At 35.9% G+C, this 19,351-nt stretch overlaps 2 protein-coding genes and 1 pseudogene across 3 annotated transcripts; 2 read left to right on the top strand and 1 right to left on the bottom strand.

The window, feature by feature from the left end:
- The first annotated feature begins 309 nt into the window (after positions 1–309).
- Positions 310–3,403, top strand: LOC133287825 (transcription factor SPATULA). The gene is made up of 7 exons (XM_061485513.1): positions 310–633; positions 1,125–1,229; positions 1,346–1,411; positions 1,506–1,571; positions 2,681–2,995; positions 3,082–3,193; positions 3,258–3,403. The coding sequence occupies exons 1-7, from the start codon at positions 310–312 to the stop codon at positions 3,401–3,403; spliced, it is 1,134 nt and encodes a 377-aa protein (XP_061341497.1).
- Positions 3,404–6,907: 3,504 nt separating this feature from the next.
- On the top strand, positions 6,908–14,598 carry LOC133288088 (nicotinate phosphoribosyltransferase 2-like). Of its 2 annotated transcripts, none has more exons than XM_061485793.1 (15): positions 6,908–7,122; positions 7,271–7,418; positions 7,845–7,931; positions 8,076–8,210; positions 8,313–8,374; positions 9,193–9,268; positions 9,981–10,082; positions 10,927–11,043; positions 11,232–11,290; positions 11,717–11,891; positions 13,018–13,152; positions 13,247–13,345; positions 13,512–13,620; positions 14,213–14,325; positions 14,410–14,598. In XM_061485793.1, exons 1-15 carry the CDS (start codon positions 6,974–6,976, stop codon positions 14,485–14,487), a joined length of 1,644 nt encoding a protein of 547 aa, XP_061341777.1. In that variant the 5' UTR covers positions 6,908–6,973; the 3' UTR covers positions 14,488–14,598. The 2 variants fall into 2 exon arrangements, with proteins under 2 accessions (XP_061341777.1, XP_061341773.1); XM_061485789.1 differs by having other exon boundaries at positions 7,845–7,964.
- A 1,269-nt stretch (positions 14,599–15,867) lies between these two features.
- On the bottom strand, positions 15,868–18,707 carry LOC133287815 (uncharacterized; annotated as a pseudogene).
- Between the last annotated feature and the right edge of the window lie 644 nt (positions 18,708–19,351).

Raw genomic sequence — 19,351 nt, 5'->3', positions numbered from 1 at the left:
CATAACATAAATTCTGATCCAAAACCCGCCCACAATTCCCCATAACATGTCCTTGCCTTGCTTTTTTCCTTTTCCTTTTTCCATCGGTTTCTGAAAGTAGTTGCATTGCCATTACTTCTCTTTACAACAAACAAACACACAAAGCACCACACTCTAACCAGCCCAACCAGGAATCTCTCATTTCTGCAACCAACCAACGTTCTTCTAACCCCAAACTCACACTCATTCTTCTCTTTTGTCACCCTCAGAGAGAGAGATAGTGTGTGTCTCTCTCTCTCTGTGTGCCTGTGTGTGTTGCATTGCAGAAATATGGGGGATATGTATCAGTTTGAAGAGAATTTCTCTTCGTCTTCCTCCTCTCAAGACGAAATCTCTCTTTTTCTTCGTCAGATTCTCCTCCGTTCATCCTCTTCTTCGTCTATGCCTGGATCCTGCAACTCCAACGCTGTAAATGCACAACCTTCTTTCCCATCGTCATCGCTCCAAGATGGTAAGATCTCGGCCCTTGATTCCTCCGCTGGAGTAAACACTTGCAGTTCAATCAAGGGTCAGGGTGGTTCTGCTGCAAATGTGTCTTCCTCGTCTGTGGCAGTGAGCGAGAACGAAACTGATGATTATGATTGTGAAAGTGAGGTATTACTTCTATTCTACACTTTCAGATTGAAGTCTTTTTTTTCTCTCTTTTTTTTCCTTTTCTGTAGTTGTTTGTATGAGTGTATATCTTTGTAGTTTTTCTCTGCTTGACTGCGAAGATAATGTAAGAAACAGGTTTGAGGACTAGAGGTAGATGCTATATTTTGCTTCTCAGCGAAAATTGTTTGTTATCATAATAGGTTCCCGTTTTGACATTGTTTTAATGGTAACATGGTTAACTTTTTGTTCTATTTGTATTTTGGCTAGGTCTATGGATGTTAACTGAGAGTGTAGCAAAAAAAAAAAGAAAAAAAAAAGGAATATAACTTTGATTCTTGGTCTTTTTCTACTCCGGATCTTTGTAAAACTTTTTCATTGGGGTAAAAAAAAGGGGCTAAATTTGTTGCTTTGGTTGGGATTTGAAGTGAAAAACTGCATCTTTTGCTATATTCACTTTTGAAGTACAATTGGTTGACAGTTTCTGAATGTAGGAGGGTGTTGAAGCATTGGCTGAAGAAGTTCCAACAAAGTCTGCTCCTTCTAGGAGTTCATCAAAAAGAAGCAGAGCAGCTGAAGTTCATAATTTGTCTGAAAAGGTTTGTGAATTTCTGTTGATGGTTGTTTGTTGTACTTGGGTTTGATTTTATTTATGCTTATGCAATATTCCTTGTGTCCTTTCACTCTGGCCTGGGGGCTGGGAATTGTTGAACAGCGAAGGAGGAGTAGGATCAACGAGAAAATGAAGGCTTTGCAAAATCTAATTCCAAATTCTAACAAGGTACACAAGCTTCTTCAACCTTATAGTTTAAAGGGTGCACTTTAATATTCATAAATTAGTCTCACAATTGTGGATTGTTTTATGTGTGTGGCAGACTGATAAGGCTTCAATGCTCGATGAAGCTATTGAATACCTTAAACAGCTTCAGCTCCAAGTACAGGTCTATATCTATTTTATATGCTGCATTATTGTCCTATTTGGGAGGCTGGGATCTTTATTTTCTCCTGGTCTTCCTAACTTAAATTGGAATTTAAGTGAAGATGTTAGGTCATGAGTTTTGATATTCTAGCCATTGTTATCTTGTCTGCAATTCTTTGTCTGTAAACAGTATGTATGGAAAACTGAACAATATTGGAAAATTTAAGAAAAGCCTAGCTGGAACTGTTGTCTTTATGCAAAATGTAAATGGCATTCTACTTGAATGTATAAACTGCTACCATTATGCTGAAGCCTGCAACAAAATCGTCAGCAATATTGATGCTACTTATAATTGCGAGTTTTAGTATTCAAAGTATTACTAACAGTAACATTTGAAGTGCCATTGTTTATTTTTGCTGCTATGATAAGCTAGTTAGTTTTTTGTTATTGCTGTTTGCATATATATATATATATATGTGTGTGTGTAAGCCTGAGGTGCGGTTGGAGTTGACCTGTAAATTGTAATTGTGATGAAGATATCTTTATAGAATTCTTTTAATAATATTTTTTTTATCTCTAACTAATGATAACAACTGGATAGGAGAATTAGCAGGGAATAAAAAATGACGTGTCAAGCTTAATTTTTTGTCTCTGGCCAATCAAGCAAATAGGAGTGTTGTTGCCTATTGCAAAGGATGGGTCTGATCTTATTGTGGACTTGATATTGACAATGAAGTTTACAGCAATTAACAAATGGACGCCTTTACTGCTCAGATTAAAAGGAAACCTTCACTCTAAATTAGCATTATAACTACTTAATTCTCAGTTAGAGAATCAACCTAAATCTTGATTAGTTTCATTATAAAAAATAAGGGCAGCATAGACAACAATTTTAAAATAATCTTGCTCGTCAGCAATGATACCTTATGGCCCTCCGAAGCTTTTTCTAGGGAGTGGGGTCATGATATTATTATTTTTACATATATTTAGATAAATGTGATGAATATGATGAACTAAAGCTTACGATTATTAAACTTATGTTATACTTTGAAATGGGTTTTGTTCGATAGAATTGGCTCTTGAATGTAGATAAGTCCTGAACTGTATGTGACCTTTATGATAATGTTTCAGATGCTGTCAATGAGAAATGGATTGAGTTTGCATCCAATGTGCTTTCCTGAAGGCGTGCAGCCTCTGCAATTGTCTCGGATGAATATGGAGTTAAGTGAAGGAAACAGGTCTACCCCTTTAAACATGACAGCAACTCTGCCTCTGCACCAAGAGAACCCCTTGCACTATGCATCCAATCTACCTAACAAACACACTCTGCCAAATCAGTCATCAGGGCCCTATCCTTCATTTATTAACAACTCAGAAACTTCTTTTGGACTGGAATCCCGAATCCCAGCGCATATAAATCCTCTTCAACCCAGAAGATCTTCTGAGGTAAGCTCAACCATGTGGAATGTCATATCTTGTTAAAAGTATAATTTCAGTCATTGTTACATGGTGTTTTCCCTTGAATTGTAAAGCCTATTCGTGGGGAAGACATGATGCAGCATCAGCAACCCAATGCAATCCATTCAGATACCAATCCATTAGGTGGTTCTCAAGGTGCGCATGTTTCTTCTTGTACAATTCAATGTAACTATTCCATTACAACAAATCTCATTACCCACCACCCTCTTTTCAGGGACGTTGGCTACAGTATCACTCTCCTTTAACACGCAAATATCTGAACCTAAGGACAACAACTCCTTACAAACATGCATTGCGGGAAGAGATCAGTCAGGAGGAGTGTTCATAAGAAATAACGAGCCCAACACTATTCTTACATCGCAGTTAAGTAGGTAATTGGTATATGGTGCACATAGCATCTTTGATGTATATCTTCATGCATGCAACTTGTCTTAAAAAGTTCTTCAGCAAACTGCGGACGGGAAAAAAAGACCTGCAATGGTAACTCGAAGACTTTAAAATCAGTTTTTTGGAATTTGCCAGGCTTCCAATACTTTTTGAATATTTGTTTCACATAAAAGCAGGAATCCCTTAAGCTTTATGTGATGCAATTAACAAGCCTCTGACGAATTTAACCCCAGCTTCTCAAGTTGATGAATTATCTATAATGTATGCAGAGATAACTGCCAATTGTTGTACTGTAAAATCTCCTATGATGATTTCAGCTTAAGATTATACTAATCTCCTATTTTTGAAGTTTTTGTGCGTCATTTTCTGAATCGCACATTGCATTCATATGATGTTGCATTTCTTTTTTCTTTTTATGAAGGTTGGCAGGGGGATGGTAGTATTGAAGACTTCTATTTTGTACCATACGTAAACTACCTTTAATGGCTTTACTTTACTGAAATATTTGGTAGAAAGTAGAAACTGATTTAGGTGCAGGATACTACGAAAATTGGAACCTGTAAAAGAATATCCGAAAATCAAGGATTTTCATCCAATCACGACGAAGCTTCTTGTTTGTATCACGTGCTGCATTGGCCTCCTTTAAGGTTCTAAGAAATCAGAGATTCTGAGTCATTTATCTGCTGGTTTGGAAGGAGATTTATTTTATTTATTTATATTTTTCTTGAAACAGCATCATCTACTAAAAGTTAGAAATAATTGATCCGTTTGAATATTTTTATTTTATGAGTTTCACTTATTTATGCCTACAATTAAAGACTTTTTTACTCGTTCTAAAGGTGCTACGGCATTCCACCTGAACATCCTTAGTAGTATATGCTAACAATACAGGGTAATAATTTATCTGAAAAATGGCTTCTATCATTGATAATAATGATTTCGTTTCTTAGCATGCATTTGATGTGTCCATTTTGACCGAAGTTGATCTTTAAGATACTAATCAATTCAACGAAATTAAAATGTATATTATTATATTCAAGGGGATTGCTCCGGTAATAGTCGATAGAGCTATCAAATCATTTGTCCATTGGTGTGAGTAATTTGACGCGATGTATTTTAAGTCCTTCTATAACACATGATTTTTAAAATTAAAAAATAAAAACTTCTTATCTATGTCTGTAATACTATTTAATTTACTTTTAAGATTCAAGTAAAATCATATGAAAAGTTGTTTTTATTAATTTATTTATGTTTTATGCCCTTCTAAAACATTTTTTAATACTATCTCCTTATACCTGGATTTCTGGGATGACCATAATATTTTTAATGAGTGGAGATATTCTTACTACTAGAAAAATTCACTACCAACCCACTACCTCCATAATCATCATTGAATCAACATTTTCTCTTTCTTCAAAAACTTTTTAGCATTCTCTCTCTTTGATCCAATGGTAATTGTGGAGGTAGTAGATTGGTCGTGGATATTTTTGGTAGTAAGAATATCTCCCCTCTACTTTTGTTAAGGCTCTTTAGATGATAGTTTGAAGTTATTTCTTCATGGGTCTTGAATAAAATAAGGTGAGAGTGTACCTTCAAAATATCCCGATACTCTGATGAATTATGATTCGGGCATGTTTAAGTTAAAGAAAGAAGATAAATACCTTCAAGCTTGTGTAGCATTATTTATGTAGCGTGTGAGAAACTATTTTGAAAATTTATCAAAGAGACCCAGCAATTAGGTGTGGTGACAATATTTGTCTATTTACAAAGATATATCTAGGTGACTTGAAATAGCTTTGTATATGAAGTATCAAAGCAGTATGGCACAATAATATTTGATTTAATCATATTCAGTTGTGTTTTCTTCGTGATGAAGGATGTAAGATTTGGGCCTAGAATCTCTTGAATACTGACCCTATTATATTGGTCCACGCCACTATCATTATCATAAATTTTTTGACTAGACTAAGTGGGTCATATTCAATTGCCTTTTTATCAATTATATTGGCCATGACTCATATTTCATGGTAAAAAATTTTGTTGGTGGGATTAGCAGGAAGCTAATAGTATAAATCCAACGCAACAGACACAAATATATAGGGATATGGTACGGTTGTGGACCTCTAATTTATTATAATTTTCCTTTTCTTAGTAATTTGGACTTAAGCTTTTTGTTAGAGTTTCTTAGTCATTTTTTTATTAATTAGACGCTATACACAAATAATAATGGATTTTGCCAAAAGAGTGGTGTGTGTATGCTGACAACATAACAATAAAGAAAGAGAATAAATCATATTTGTAGGTTTTACTTTATCTGTGGATATGAGAATTCTGGATCTTTTGTGCATCTTCTAGAAGCCCAAACTTAAGTGTGATGGTATCGTATTAGAATTAATACTTTACATTTGATATTATCTTTTGATTATATTAGATTCTTAACTTTATTATCTGGACTATATATTAGATAATCATTATATACGAGTCCATAACAAATCCTATTTATAAATTGATTGAGTGACTTGTAACTATTGTTGGTTAGGCTAATATAACATAGACAAGCTGCACTGCAGTGGGTGAATCATGTAAGTATTTGTGATCAATTTATCTTCTCTTTTCGATTCGTGTGTATTGATTTCCAACAAATTAGACGTCCCAAACGCTGCAGCGTTTAGTCAATACATGATTTTGAAATTCTTTTGGCACAGTTTGGGTGAAAGACACCAAAACTTTGTTCTGCAATGCGTGCATGGCCCTGCACTCTGGGTTCTTTATCTTAAAACTTTTTAGTCACACAGCTATTCGTTATAGTGGATGAGATTTGTTGGAACACTGTCTGCACGGTTCCCGAATCGCAACTGAACAATGGTTCTGTTGATTTAAAAAACGATTTGATTGTTGAATCGATTTAGATTAAATAGTTTGGGTTTGCCTTTTGCGGTTGTTGTTATCAATTTACAATTTACAATATGATTGTTTAATTTGATTAATTTCACACTACTGTCTACAAGTAAATGATCCCTGATAATTATATTGTGTGGAGGGATTTGGCATCAAAATGATCAAAGGCTAAAAATTAGAGAAAATGACAAGTACTGCAAAATTTTCATTTTACATGCAATTTTGATAAGAAGCAAGGTTGAGAATAGTATAGACATGCTATAAACCAAAGTGGTACTGTGCTGTGAAATGTAGTATAATAATGAGAGAAGGATAGCTAAAATTAGAGGAGACAGAGACAGAGACAGAGACTGCCACGTGTATGGAAAAGGTTGAAGTCCACAGAGGACAGGGAATCAACAAAAGTACAAACAAAAAGCATCGCTGAATCTGATCTCGAAAAGGAAACCCTTAAATTTTTTTCACCTTCGTGTTTTCCAGTTATTACTTGTCGTGTCCAAGAAAATAAAAAATTCACGCTTTACATAAAAAGTCGAATTTCTCTTCTCTCTCTCTCTCTCTCTCTCTATTCATTTTCATTGAAACGCTCTTCACTCCTAAGTTCATCTTATTGTGCGGGCTTCAGACTTGACTTGTGACCTTGTTTGTTATACACCAACAATGGCGGCGAATGGCTCCAAGAAGCAGCATCCGGTTCGGGCCATACCCGGACCCACGAACCCAATGGTCACGCCTCTGCTCACGGATCACTATCAATTCACCATGGCTTACGCATACTGGAAAGCTGGCAAGCATCAAGAACGTGCTGTGTGAGTAATCCAATCAAATCTTCTATGATTCATTGCATGATTCGTTGGCTAATTTTATTATTGAATATGAGTTTTCCTTTAAACTTTCTGATGCAATTTGATACGTGTTTTATAATAAGATTCGGTTTTAAGTGTAATTTTCTTTCAGGTTCGATTTGTATTTTCGGAAGAATCCCTTTGGCGGGGAGTATACTGTCTTCGCTGGTTTGGAAGAATGCGTGAGGTTCATTGCTAATTACAAGCTCACTGAGGAAGAGATAGATTTTATCAAGAAAAATTTATCTGATTCATGTGAGGTAAACCATGTTCATGGCTATGACATTCTTCGTTTCATTATGTGGTGGCTAGGTAGGCTGGTTTAAATGATATGCATGTTAACAACCACGAATGTAGAGGCTGCTTTGTAGTCTTTGTACTCCTTAAGCACACAGAACTATTGGTTCTTCTTTTTCTTTTTCATTCTTGTGTTTTGATTTGTCATTAATGTCATCAAAAAAGAAATACAACTGATGGTTACGAAGAATCAAGGAACTCTGTTTTTGGACAATTATGTTGCTTTGTTTCTTTATAGATGGCATGGGACCAAGTGTAAGGCCAAAATAATAGGGCTGTTGATATTGTTTACAATGATTTTGAGTAAAGTTTGATGCTGCTGGCATTTTTCTAATAAATTCTCCTTTCATAATAAATTTTGACTTTGGTAATTATTGATTAAATCATAGGATGGCTTCTTTGACTATCTTAGGGGAATTGACTGCTCTGATGTCGAGTTGTATGCTATTCCTGAAGGATCGGTGGTTTTTCCTAAGGTACCCATGTTGAGAGTTGAAGGTCCAGTTGCCGTGAGTACTTGCTTCCATTAAATACTCTCTTTTAGCATATAAAAAATTTAATTCAGATTTCATTCATGGACTATCTACTTCTTACATTAACTTGTCTTTTATACTGTTCAGGTTGTTCAATTGCTGGAAACTCCTTTTGTCAACCTAATTAATTTTGCGTCATTAGTTACTACTAATGCTGCAAGGCATCGTTTTGTTGCTGGAAAATCAAAAGTTCTACTTGAGTTTGGACTTCGAAGGGCCCAGGTTTCTAGTCTTACTGAAAAAATAATATATGAAATTGGTGAGTAAATTTAGGAAGACTTTCCTTTCTCAATATTTATCAAAAGAATGTTATTTTGAATGTAGGGGCCTGATGGTGGAGTAGGTGCATCAAAGTACTGCTATATTGGAGGATTTGATGCAACAAGGTATTATCTATTAAACAACATCAATTCTGGTGTGTTTGGCACTATAATAGGGCGAAATGTTCATTGTGTTATGTGTATATCTAGCGGTTATCGTGTTTGAGATTTTTGAGGACTAAACTCTTTTAAATGCCAATATAGTACAAAGTGTTAGTATTAGTTTAATCAAATATATTTTTAACTGATATTTTTTAATACCTAGCAAAAGATCAAAGATACTTAATTACTGTTGATTTAAGATTGCAGGGCATGATTTTGGCAGCATGTCGTGTAAACTCTGCTTATATATTACGGCAGTGTAACCGCTATTAGTTTGTACTTTATAATTGACTTAGGTCAAAGTTCCTCCAACAAGCTAGGCTTTTGTTTGGGGTGTGTTTACTATGACAGGATAGAAATAAATCATTTGAAGTGATTAATATCTCTTACCATGTCCCATTTTCAGTCATATGCATCAATGCAGCATCGAAACAAAACAAAAACAACTCCCCGTGAAACCCTGACTTGCGAGAGTAGGGGTGAGGAGATCCTTGTACACATCATTACTCTTGCATGAATGCATATTGCAAGAAATAAAATAACCGAAATTTGGTTTTGAGGTTTTGAAAGAGTAATGAGAGAACTGAGAGGCAAAATGAATGCTAGGATGAAGGATAAGGTTCAAACATAGATGTCAACTAATCTTAATTATAATATCATCATTTCTACCGTGACATGATGATCATGACCTCCCTCTTTACCATTTTGTTTAGATACGTTGAATTTATTGCTTCTTACATTTTCTTTTGTATAACTCGGCATTTTCATATGGCACACAATAGCAATGTTGCAGCTGCAAGATTATTCGGGATTCCCCTTCGCGGCACTCATTCCCATGCCTTCGTTAGCTCATTTATGGTGTGTATCCATTTCATTGAAATTTTGTTACATATTTAAATGATGTTTATGAAGATAATTCCAATTAATTCTACTTGTCATTTCATTTGTATTACATAACACAATATTGGTTAAAGAGCAAGATTTCTGTTTTGTCTATCTTTGCAAAATGCCAAAAGGGACAGAACTCTATTTGATTATTTCCAATTACTATGTCTGTTAAAAGGAGAGTTACACATTTGTACTGGAAGAAAAAGTTAAGTAACAATGCAGTGCAATTAACGCCTGGCAATTAGTTCAGGCATTTGTAATTCATCAAAAAAAAAAAAAAAAATTGCAGTGCAATTAGTTCAGACATTTATAAACCTCTTTGAAGTAGTAATGCTGAAATTTACGGCTGGCAAAGAGAAGATTTCTTTTACCTAAGGTTAAGATTGGAGAGTGACAAATTTAGTGGTAGAATTAAGAGGAAACAAGTGAGCTTACAGAGAGGAGAGAGAGATCCCATAAGTTCAGAGTTAGAGCAAAGGAAACTTTGACATTGAAATTGTGAGGTAGATCCCTTCTTATTATATTAATAGAATTTCAGTCTAGAATTTTTTATTTTATTTTTTCGTATCCTTGTGTGATTTCTGTTATTAGTATTGTCATACTTTTTTACCACTTGAGTCACTTTCTGTTATATTACCTTTGCTTACTTTTATGTGTACCTTGTCTGTTCTGTGATATGCAGAGCCTTGACGAGATTATAGACAAATCACTTCGTAGAAAAGATGGTTCAAGTGCATGTGAAGATTTTGTTAGTTTGGTTCAAAGATGGCTGAGCAAAATTCAGGTGTCATGATATAAGCCTTTACATCCTAAATGATATTTTTTATTGCAGCTTTTAACTAAATTCTTTTTTAGGGGAGTGGTATTTAGTTTGGTGTGGTGGCAGTTACCTTTATGACCAAATGCAGTGATGTTCTAGTATGTCTACCTATTGTGATTGCCATATCATGAAAGCTGGAAGCCTGAATTCATGCCAAAGTTGTAAATGATTACTATCTGATGGAACATAGGATAGAAATAGGAAGATATAGAATATGGATATTAGGATTATTAACTTTACGGAATGTTGTATTGGGAATTTATTGTGATTTTGGAATTCTTAGTATTTTTGGGGCTGTTAGGGTGTTTTTGATAAATTAGGGTTATGTGGAGTTTTTAATCATTTAGGACTTACATGGTTATGAAGTTGGGTCTCCTTATTTATGATTGTTGTGTGCTGAATTTTCTAGATTTGTAGACTTGATTTTTGTATTGATTAAGCATCACTATTCTGTTTCTCCCTCTTAGATCTAGTCCTTCCCCTGTTCTACTCTGATTCCCCCTCACCCCTGCCTTCTCCTTCAATTTTTTCCTTTTCTCCCTTTCTGCTTCACGTGACCATTTTTGTTGCATATATTTATGTTTGGAAAAAGTGTTTATCCTTTTAAATGACACAACTTATATCATTTCACTCTCATAAATAGGTGGGACCTACACCTTTATTTTTTTTGGTCAACTCTCTCTCCTCTTTTATCTATCTCTTTCTCTCTCTTAAAATGACACACACTTTACCCTTTATGTTTTGCACTCTTACAAGATCGAAGATGGATTTGTCAGTGTATAATCTATGTTGTGTTCCCACTATGCAGTGGTCAAATTCATTACGTGGCGTTTTTGCTGAAACCAATCAAAGCGAGCTGGCAGCATTCACATCATATGCATTGGCATTTCCTGATAGCTTTCTTGCCCTTATAGATACTTATGATGTAAGTATTTAATATTTCTTAGTAACTTTATATTTCTTGTAAACAGACATGTATAATCTTAGCATCATTTTAACCAGCAATGTCCCATGGTCGTGGGTAAATCTTGCTTATCCCTATTTTATGTCTTTAACTTGTTCTGGTTTAGTTTAGCTATTTCTTCATATAATCACATTTGCGTCTGTTGACAGGTCATGAGAAGTGGAATCCCTAACTTCTGTGCAGTTGCATTAGCTCTCAATGATTTGGGGTACGTCAAGAAGTTTTTCATGTTTATCACTATCACTTGATTAGAGGTTTAACATAGCTGTTTGTTAGTTTTCCCAGTTGATTTTGGTTGATGGGGACAAAACCTTTTTGCTTTTCTTATTGCTTCCTTGATTATTAGCTAAAATGATCTATTTTTTGTATTTTCTTCGTTGCCTTTCTGGGGTTTGCATGTATTTTGTTGCAAATGTTTCTTGTGTTAAGAAGCCTTTATCTGTGTTCTATTATGTTTTATTGTCGTTAATTGACGGTATTGTCTCCTCTTACATGGATTATGTCATAATAACTATTGGCTTCTACTAGTCTCTTAGCATCGCCCCACCCTTTAAAAAAAATAAGACCATTTCATCTTTTTCAAAAAATCATGTACTTGGTATCCATTGCTGAGTTTAGATGATGTCCTGTGCAGATACAAAGCAGTTGGCATTAGACTGGACTCTGGTGACCTTGCATATTTGTCTTGTGAGGTCAGGAAGCTCTTTTGCTCGATTGAGAAGGAATTTGGATTGTCCGGTTTTGGAAAGATGACTATCACAGCTAGTAATGATCTTAATGAGGAAACACTAGATGCTTTAAATAAACAGGTAATTATTCTTTGCAAACTAGAATTTTTAGCCTTTTTCCAATTGGTATAAAGAATTCAAAATGCAAGAATCACTAGTGACTGATGTCCCAGTATTTTATTTGTACTTTTTTCTGCAATTTTGTATAGATCAATATGAATGTCAATGGCCAATATATCAATCTGTCCTAATATTGAGATGCCAGTCCTCCCATTCAGCTGGCATGTGTTTATGGCTTATATGAATTTATCAGTAATTGATTGAACTATGATTTTGAGGTTGGCTGTTTGTAGTTGGGCCAATGGCTATGGTCAAAGGACCGTCAGCCTAAAAGTTAAGCTCTCCCTGTCTGGGTTCCCGTTTTTATTGTGTTCTTACTTTTTAATTGTAGTATCAGATAAAAAAAATCTTTTTAAGGTATAGAAGGCAACTCTATACGACTGAAATTTTGGTGGGTTCAAGTCAACATGGATGGTACCTTAGGTTAACATGTTGAAAAATTGGAGAGAAATGAAGAGTCAGTAAAAGTAAGAGAGATGGGGATAGTATAGAAAGGTTTAGGTGGAAGCACAATTTGTGCTAATCTCCCCCAGCCTATACCTTACTTCATAGTACTAGATTACAAGCATATGCTGCCAATCAGTCAAGCTCCAATCGGCCACCTAGAATTGTAAAGAACAAATTCAACCCAAAACTTTAAGCTGTTGGGTGAGGCTATATTAATGGTTTTATATATCTCAACACGCCCCCTCACACGAGAGCCCACTGGGCTTGAAGGGTGGACAATGCACAGGCCCACCTACTTGTGCGAAGAAAGAAATTCCACTAGAAATAAAGTGGGGAGCGGTGAGGATCGAACCCGGTACACCGAGGCTCTGATACCATATAAAGAACCAATTCAACCCAAAACCTTAAGCTGTTGGGTGAGGCTACATTAATGGTTTTATATATCTCAACAAGAATCAATCTCCAATTAATCACAATTCACCTTAGATATTAAGGTCAACAGTAAACCACGCATATATTTATAGGGTAAATTGTAAACAGCTTGGCGTTATTTATATTGACTTTGATAAAAAGGAAATATTAACAATGACATATAGTTTCTTATCCAAAAAAATTTATTGGATTGCATTTTTCCCTACAGGGTCACGAGGTTGATGCCTATGGAATTGGGACATACCTGGTTACATGTTATGCTCAAGCTGCTTTAGGTGTTGTTTTCAAGCTGGTTGAGATAAATAATCAACCTCGAATCAAACTTTCTGAAGATGTCTCAAAGGTTTGAAACACTCTAAACAGAACATGGTAGTGGAATAATCTACTCGCATTGAATTATAATCTTTTTATCCTTTTGTTCCTCTCTTTGATTTTAGGTATCTATTCCATGTAAGAAGCGAATTTATAGATTGTATGGGAAAGAAGGTTATCCCCTGGTAGACATAATGACTGGGGAAAATGAACCCTCTCCAAAGGTATTTTTCACTTAGTGTGCGTGACCCTCTCCAAACTGGAACAAAACATTTTATTTCGCGTCAAGTTTCCTATCTCTTGGCTAGTTACCATTGCCTCCACATGAGCCAATTCCGTATATTTATAAATATAGGCATAAATATCTTTTAACAATTTTTTTTGTTATAGGTGGGAGAAAGAATCCTGTGCCGTCATCCCTTTCAAGAATCCAAGAGAGCTTATGTGGTGCCACAACATGTTGAGGAGCTTCTGAGGTGTTACTGTGCTGGGAGTTCAGGTAAAAACTAAGATATAATTGAAAATCATGGAGATAAATAGAAGCTTATTGATAAATCTGAGCACTTTACCTATATTTGTTTGCTTAGGGAAAAGGAAACTTCTTATAACTTTTTTAAGGTTACCCCCTGACATTATTAACCAACTCAATTCTATTATGATTTTCTTGTAACTTCTAAACCCGCCTCAATTTGAGGATGAGCCTTGAAGCAACGCTTGGGTTGCTCTTTTGTGATCGGAAGGTTGCAAAACTAAAGGATAAAGTTGTCTACAATCGACCTTCACCCTTGCCCTTATCCCTTCATTGTGGAGAAGCCTTGTGTATAGGGAGATCTGTCCTTTTTTTAAACCTGCTACAGTAACCTCTTAAAACTAAAAATTGTAAACATATAATCTCCTCTGTAAATGCTATGGTTCCTAAATGTATCACCCCTCCTATGTGAAATGATTATATCATCAAATTCTTGTAGTTTGCTCCTCAAAAATATAAAGGAGCTTACCAGCTTTTATCCGCAATTCAGATATTCGGTAAATGCAGCTTATGACGGTCAATTTTTATTTTTCATTTTTAACATACTTATAATTTCTTGAAGATAAAAAGAGTGAGACTTTGCCACCTCTAAGGGACATTAGAGAGCGATGCATCAAGCAACTTGAGCAAATGCGACCTGACCACATGAGGAGACTTAATCCTACTCCGTACAAGGTCTGAAATTTATGCCTATTTTAATGTATGCTATAATTTTCATCACGAATTATTTTTAATATTTTTACTTAAAACTTTGAGCAGGTCAGTGTAAGTGCAAAGTTATATGACTTCATTCATTTCTTGTGGCTCAACGAGGCACCTGTTGGCGAGCTGCAGTAAAAGGAAAATAAAATGGCATGCTTCTTAAAGATGGGGGCAAAAACAGATTGCGATAGTAGTTTCTTTCTTATAATCACAGCATATACATGTATTCAAAATGGTTTCAAATTATATGATTCTGTACATTTATATTGGAGTACCCATTATTCTTTAAGAATATAATCAATAAATTATCCTTATCCCAAAATAAGCTGCTTTTCTATGCATTTTTTATTACTTCGTAGTATTGATTATAGCTAAACTGGTATGTCACAACAGTTCATGTACTGAACCTTAATGCTTTTCTTAAAAGGTTGTAAAAAATATTTCGCTTGCCGAATTTAAACCCATAATTTACGGATTATTTGAAAACGTATACGCCGGTGTTGTACCACGTGAAAATGTATCTTGTTACATTCGCCGGTGTTGTACCACGTGAAAAAGTGTATCTTGTTACATTCTTTCGTCATAATTGATTTGTATTTGAATTACCGAAATTCTCTTACATATCTCATAATGCTTGTGGATATGGAACATCACAATATAAAATTTTATTCTAAATCTACACAAATTGTGCTTCTTAAAATAATTTTATTAGATGATGCACCCAAGCTAATCGATTTGGATTGGGCTCAAATTGGATAGGGGTGTGCATGACAATCATTCTATTTTCTAGCATTGTTTCGGAAAAGAAACAATTCTTTTTTATTTCTGTGCCTTGGAATTGTTTTTGAGAAAAAAATATGTTTGATAACATGTTCTATTTTTATTCCGAGAATGATAATTGTGTTTGATAATACAACAAATAATATAATAAAAAAATAATTTCTATTAAATATAAAAAAAATTTGAATCATCAATTTCCTTTCCATATGGTGTGGTTGTGATTAGGGGTGTGCATGGAGCGGTTCGGTTTGGTTATTGTCAAAAATCGAACCAAATCATTTTTAAACGGTTTGGATTTTAAATCGAACCACTTTTTTTAAAAAAAATCAGTTTTTAATTTGTCCAAACCGGTTTAAAACCAGTTTATGGTTCATAACCAATTTTGATTTTAAACCGGTTTTAATTCAAAATCGGTTATGAACCACAAACCGATTATAAAGTTTAAAATCGATTTTATAACAAAAAAAAATTTTGAATGAATAGGATACAGATCAATGAATTCATAATGTAATTAAATGAATTCAAAAAATTGAAACCGGTTTTATAACAACTTTAATTCATAATGTAATTAAAATCGGTGTTAGTGACTTTCCCATAAACTGGATCACATGTAATTCCAAATAATGTAATTAGGGCTGCAGAGCTTGCTTTTTCTTGATTTTTACATGTATGGAAAACATAATAGTTGTTCATACAAAAACCAACAGAAAAGTTATGCAAGTAAATTAGTGTATTTTAGATATGTCTCCAAGGTCTTTCTGCTAGGCTTATACTGTATAAGTTATACATTCACTGTGCCTATAACAATCCACAAGATGATCAATGGTCAATCTTGCAGCTTGCATAAAAGAGTAAACTAACACTGGACCCATAAATTGAAAGCCACGCTTTATCAAGTCCTTGCTGATAGCCTCTGCTTTTGGAGTCCTTAGTGGGACATTTCTTGGGTACCTGTATCTGTTAATCACTGGTTTGTGATTTACATAACCCCATATATAGCTACTGAATGATCCATATTCCCTCACAATCTGTGGACAAAAGACCAATCAATAACCAAACTTAGCTATGAAGATCATGTCATGGAAAATCGAACAGCAAAAATTTGGATAGACATTGATTCTGTACTTGCCTTCATAATGCATTTGGCATTGTCTACAATGCATCTAACTCTGCAATCAGCTAACAAAAGTGCTTTGTTTGATGCTATCTCCATGATTTCCTTCTCCTCCATTTTGGCAACAGTATTAGGATCAAATCCGACAAAAACTTGTCTATGTCAAGCATAATTGTATAGATATATTAATTTAATTACAAACCAGAGAACCTTCATACAAATAATATTTTTCCACACAGTGTTTACCTAAGAATTTCCTTTCTTTTTAGAATTTTCGTCCAGTTGTAATCTATCAGCAATCCTGACATTGCAAGCAGCTCGAACAATTTACTGTTTCATGATTTAAGCAATTAAGGGAGTTGGATCATACACATAACCAAATGTATCTAAATAATTGTGTTTTTTTAACAAAAAGAAAAAGTTGCAATACACTTTAACATTGCTTACTTGTCATCGTAAGCTGGAACTCCCCAACACACTCATCGTGAAAAAGAATAGGGTTAAAACGTAAAATGATTAAAAAACAGAAATGGATATAATTTCGTTATCCAATGTATCCAAACCATTTGATAAATGGACAACCAAACCATATTTAAAATTAAAAAGTGGATATATTTTTTAACCGGTTTTTAAAAAAATCAATTTTTTATTTTGGTTTAATTTGGTTTTTAATTTGGTTTGAATCAATTGGATATTTTGCACATCCCTAGTTGTGGTAGTGGTGGCGGCGGTACGGTAGTTGTGGTGGCAGTGACGTGGTGAAGATAATGGTGGTGGTTGTAACGGCAGTGGTTGTGACGGCAGTGGCTGCAACGACGGTGGTGGTAATGGTGGCAGGGACGGTGGTAGTGGTGGGGATGGTGGTGGTGGAGGTGACGGCAGTGGCTGCGACAATGGTGGTTGGTGGCGACAACAATGGTAACAGTGGCATGGTGGTGGTGGTGGTGGTGGCAATGGCGGCGGCGGTGGAGGTAGGCGACAGTGGTGGTGGTAGTTGTGGCGATGGCGTGATGATGGTAGTGGCAGGGGTGGTGTAATGGTGGCGATGGTGGCGGTGATGGCGGTAATAGCTGTAACGATGGTGGTGGTGGTTGGTGGCGGCGACAGCGGTGATGGTGACGGTAGTGACAGCGGCAATGGTAGTGGTGGTTGGTGACAGTGGTGGTGGTAGTGGTGGCAGTGGCGTGTGATGGTGATGGTGGCGGTGACGGCAGTGGTTGCGATGATGGTGGTGGTGGTTGATGGCGGTAGTGAAGGTGACGGTGATAGTGGTGGTGGTGATGGTGGCATGGTGGTAGTGATAGGTGGAGGTGGTGGTGGTAGTGGAGGAAGTGGTAATGGTGGCGGTGGCGGTGGCGGTGGTGAGGGGTGGTGAGGGGTGGTGACGACGGCACTAGTGGTACGATGGCAGCGGCGACGATGGTGGCAGCAGTCGTGTCAGGATGATGGTGGTGGTGGTGATGAAGGTAGAGGTGGAGAGTGATTGAGAGATATAAGTGTCTCATTTTGTGCCCGGGAACCAAAAAATATAAATTTTCTAATTCCTTTTTCTGCTCTCCAGTACAAAAATTAAACTGCTTCATCCCGGGAACAAAAAAATAAACCGATTTTACCAAACGAGATTCATATCCATTTATGTTCTCGGAAACAGAAATTAAAAAAGAATTGATTCCGAGAAGGTTGTCATGCACACCCTAGGCAACTCGAAATGAACTTCTGAGCATAACTCATCGTTTTGCCATGGGCATCAACAATTTTGAACTTTCCATAATTTAGGGCTTCATAATAATTGTTAATTATTTACCTTTTTGTTATTTCTCTGATTATGTTTGAGTATGTGTTGATTGTGCATTATCTCCTTTGATTGTGCATGATTCTTTTTGATTCTATTTGATTTTGTTTTTGTTTTGTTTTGCCTATTTAAGGCTAGAAGAACCCTATTGTTATTTAATTATTTTTGGTTAATAAAATTCAGAAAAGAGAAATAATATTTTCTCGCAATCCTTGTTTTCAGTCTTTCTTTTTGTTTAGCCAATGAGTTACTGCTTCAAATTTATTTGGTAATCAGAGCTCTGGTTGTCACATAAATAGCTAAACAGAACAATGGTGATCGAGGTCGAGATTATGGACGACGAGGTTGCGGCGGCAGTAGAAGGCGTGGTAACACCCTTAATGGCAACAACAAACAAACACTCATCGACGCGCGAGACGCTACAATTGTAGCTGCAATGGCAGAACAAGACAAATGAATTCAAGAGCTCGAACAACTGCTTGCCCAACACAGGTTGGACGAGTCCGATGAAGGAAGAGAATCCGAAAGATCATCTCATGTGGAGAAAAAGAGCGAAAACCCATTCTGGAACCAAGATGCCAACAAGGACGAAGTGAACCTGGCGATCAATCCTTTTTTGCTAATATTGGGGTGAAGATTGAGATCTCGAAATTCGAGGGCGCCCCTCATCTACATGATTTTGTCGATTGGTTGCGCACCGTCGAAAGGGTCTTTGACATCAAGGACTTGACAGAAGACCAGAAGGTGAAATTGATTACTATCAAACTGAGGAAGCATGCCTCAATTTGGTGTGAACATATTAAGAAGCCACGAATCAGAGAAAGGAATTCAAAGATCAAGAGTTGGAATCTGCTGAATTTGACCATCTACGGATGCAATGTGATATCGCAAAGGAGGACGAGCAATTGATTGCTCATTACTTGGGAGGATTACGAACTGAAATTTCAGATGTCGTATACCTGCAGCAGTATTGGTCATATGAGGATGTATGTCGACTGGTTTTGAATGTAGAAAGACAGTGCAAGAGAAAGGAGGTACTTCAAAATTCCAAATCCAAAGATGGCATGGGGAATGATCCTTCATTCAAGAAATCTTTAATTTGCAAGCAAAATTATGAACTTGGGCACAACGAAGATAATAACCTCGTGCTCCATGGAGATAACGATTTAGCTTTTGGTAGAAGTTTAATTGGAGATCGTCAAGGGCAATCAAACTTAATGTTACCTCGGGCAGAATTTTTCTATGACGAATCACAGATGCGAACACTGAACCAAACCTTTTGGGATCGTATATAGTTTTGTCCACTTACTCCC

This window comes from Gastrolobium bilobum, unplaced genomic scaffold (assembly GCF_033153095.1).
Source record: "Gastrolobium bilobum isolate Gb01-03AN ecotype WA unplaced genomic scaffold, APGP_CSIRO_Gbil_v1 utg2810, whole genome shotgun sequence".
NCBI lineage: Eukaryota > Viridiplantae > Streptophyta > Magnoliopsida > Fabales > Fabaceae > Gastrolobium > Gastrolobium bilobum.
The sequence above is the reverse complement of the archived record's forward strand: the minus strand, read 5'-3'. Positions and strand labels throughout refer to the sequence as shown.

Bases quoted from the DNA above. Each gene is read 5' to 3' on its own strand.
- LOC133287825 (XM_061485513.1), top strand. From the start codon at position 310: ATGGGGGATATGTATCAGTTTGAAGAGAATTTCTCTTCGTCTTCCTCC. The intron at 1,412-1,505 runs GTACACAAGCTT...TGTGTGTGGCAG, and splicing joins TAATTCCAAATTCTAACAAG to ACTGATAAGGCTTCAATGCT. The intron at 3,194-3,257 runs GTAACTATTCCA...CGTTGGCTACAG, and splicing joins TTCTTCTTGTACAATTCAAT to TATCACTCTCCTTTAACACG.
- LOC133288088 (XM_061485789.1), top strand. From the start codon at position 6,974: ATGGCGGCGAATGGCTCCAAGAAGCAGCATCCGGTTCGGGCCATACCC. The intron at 13,346-13,511 runs GTATTTTTCACT...TTTTTGTTATAG, and splicing joins AAAATGAACCCTCTCCAAAG to GTGGGAGAAAGAATCCTGTG. The intron at 14,326-14,409 runs GTCTGAAATTTA...AACTTTGAGCAG, and splicing joins TTAATCCTACTCCGTACAAG to GTCAGTGTAAGTGCAAAGTT.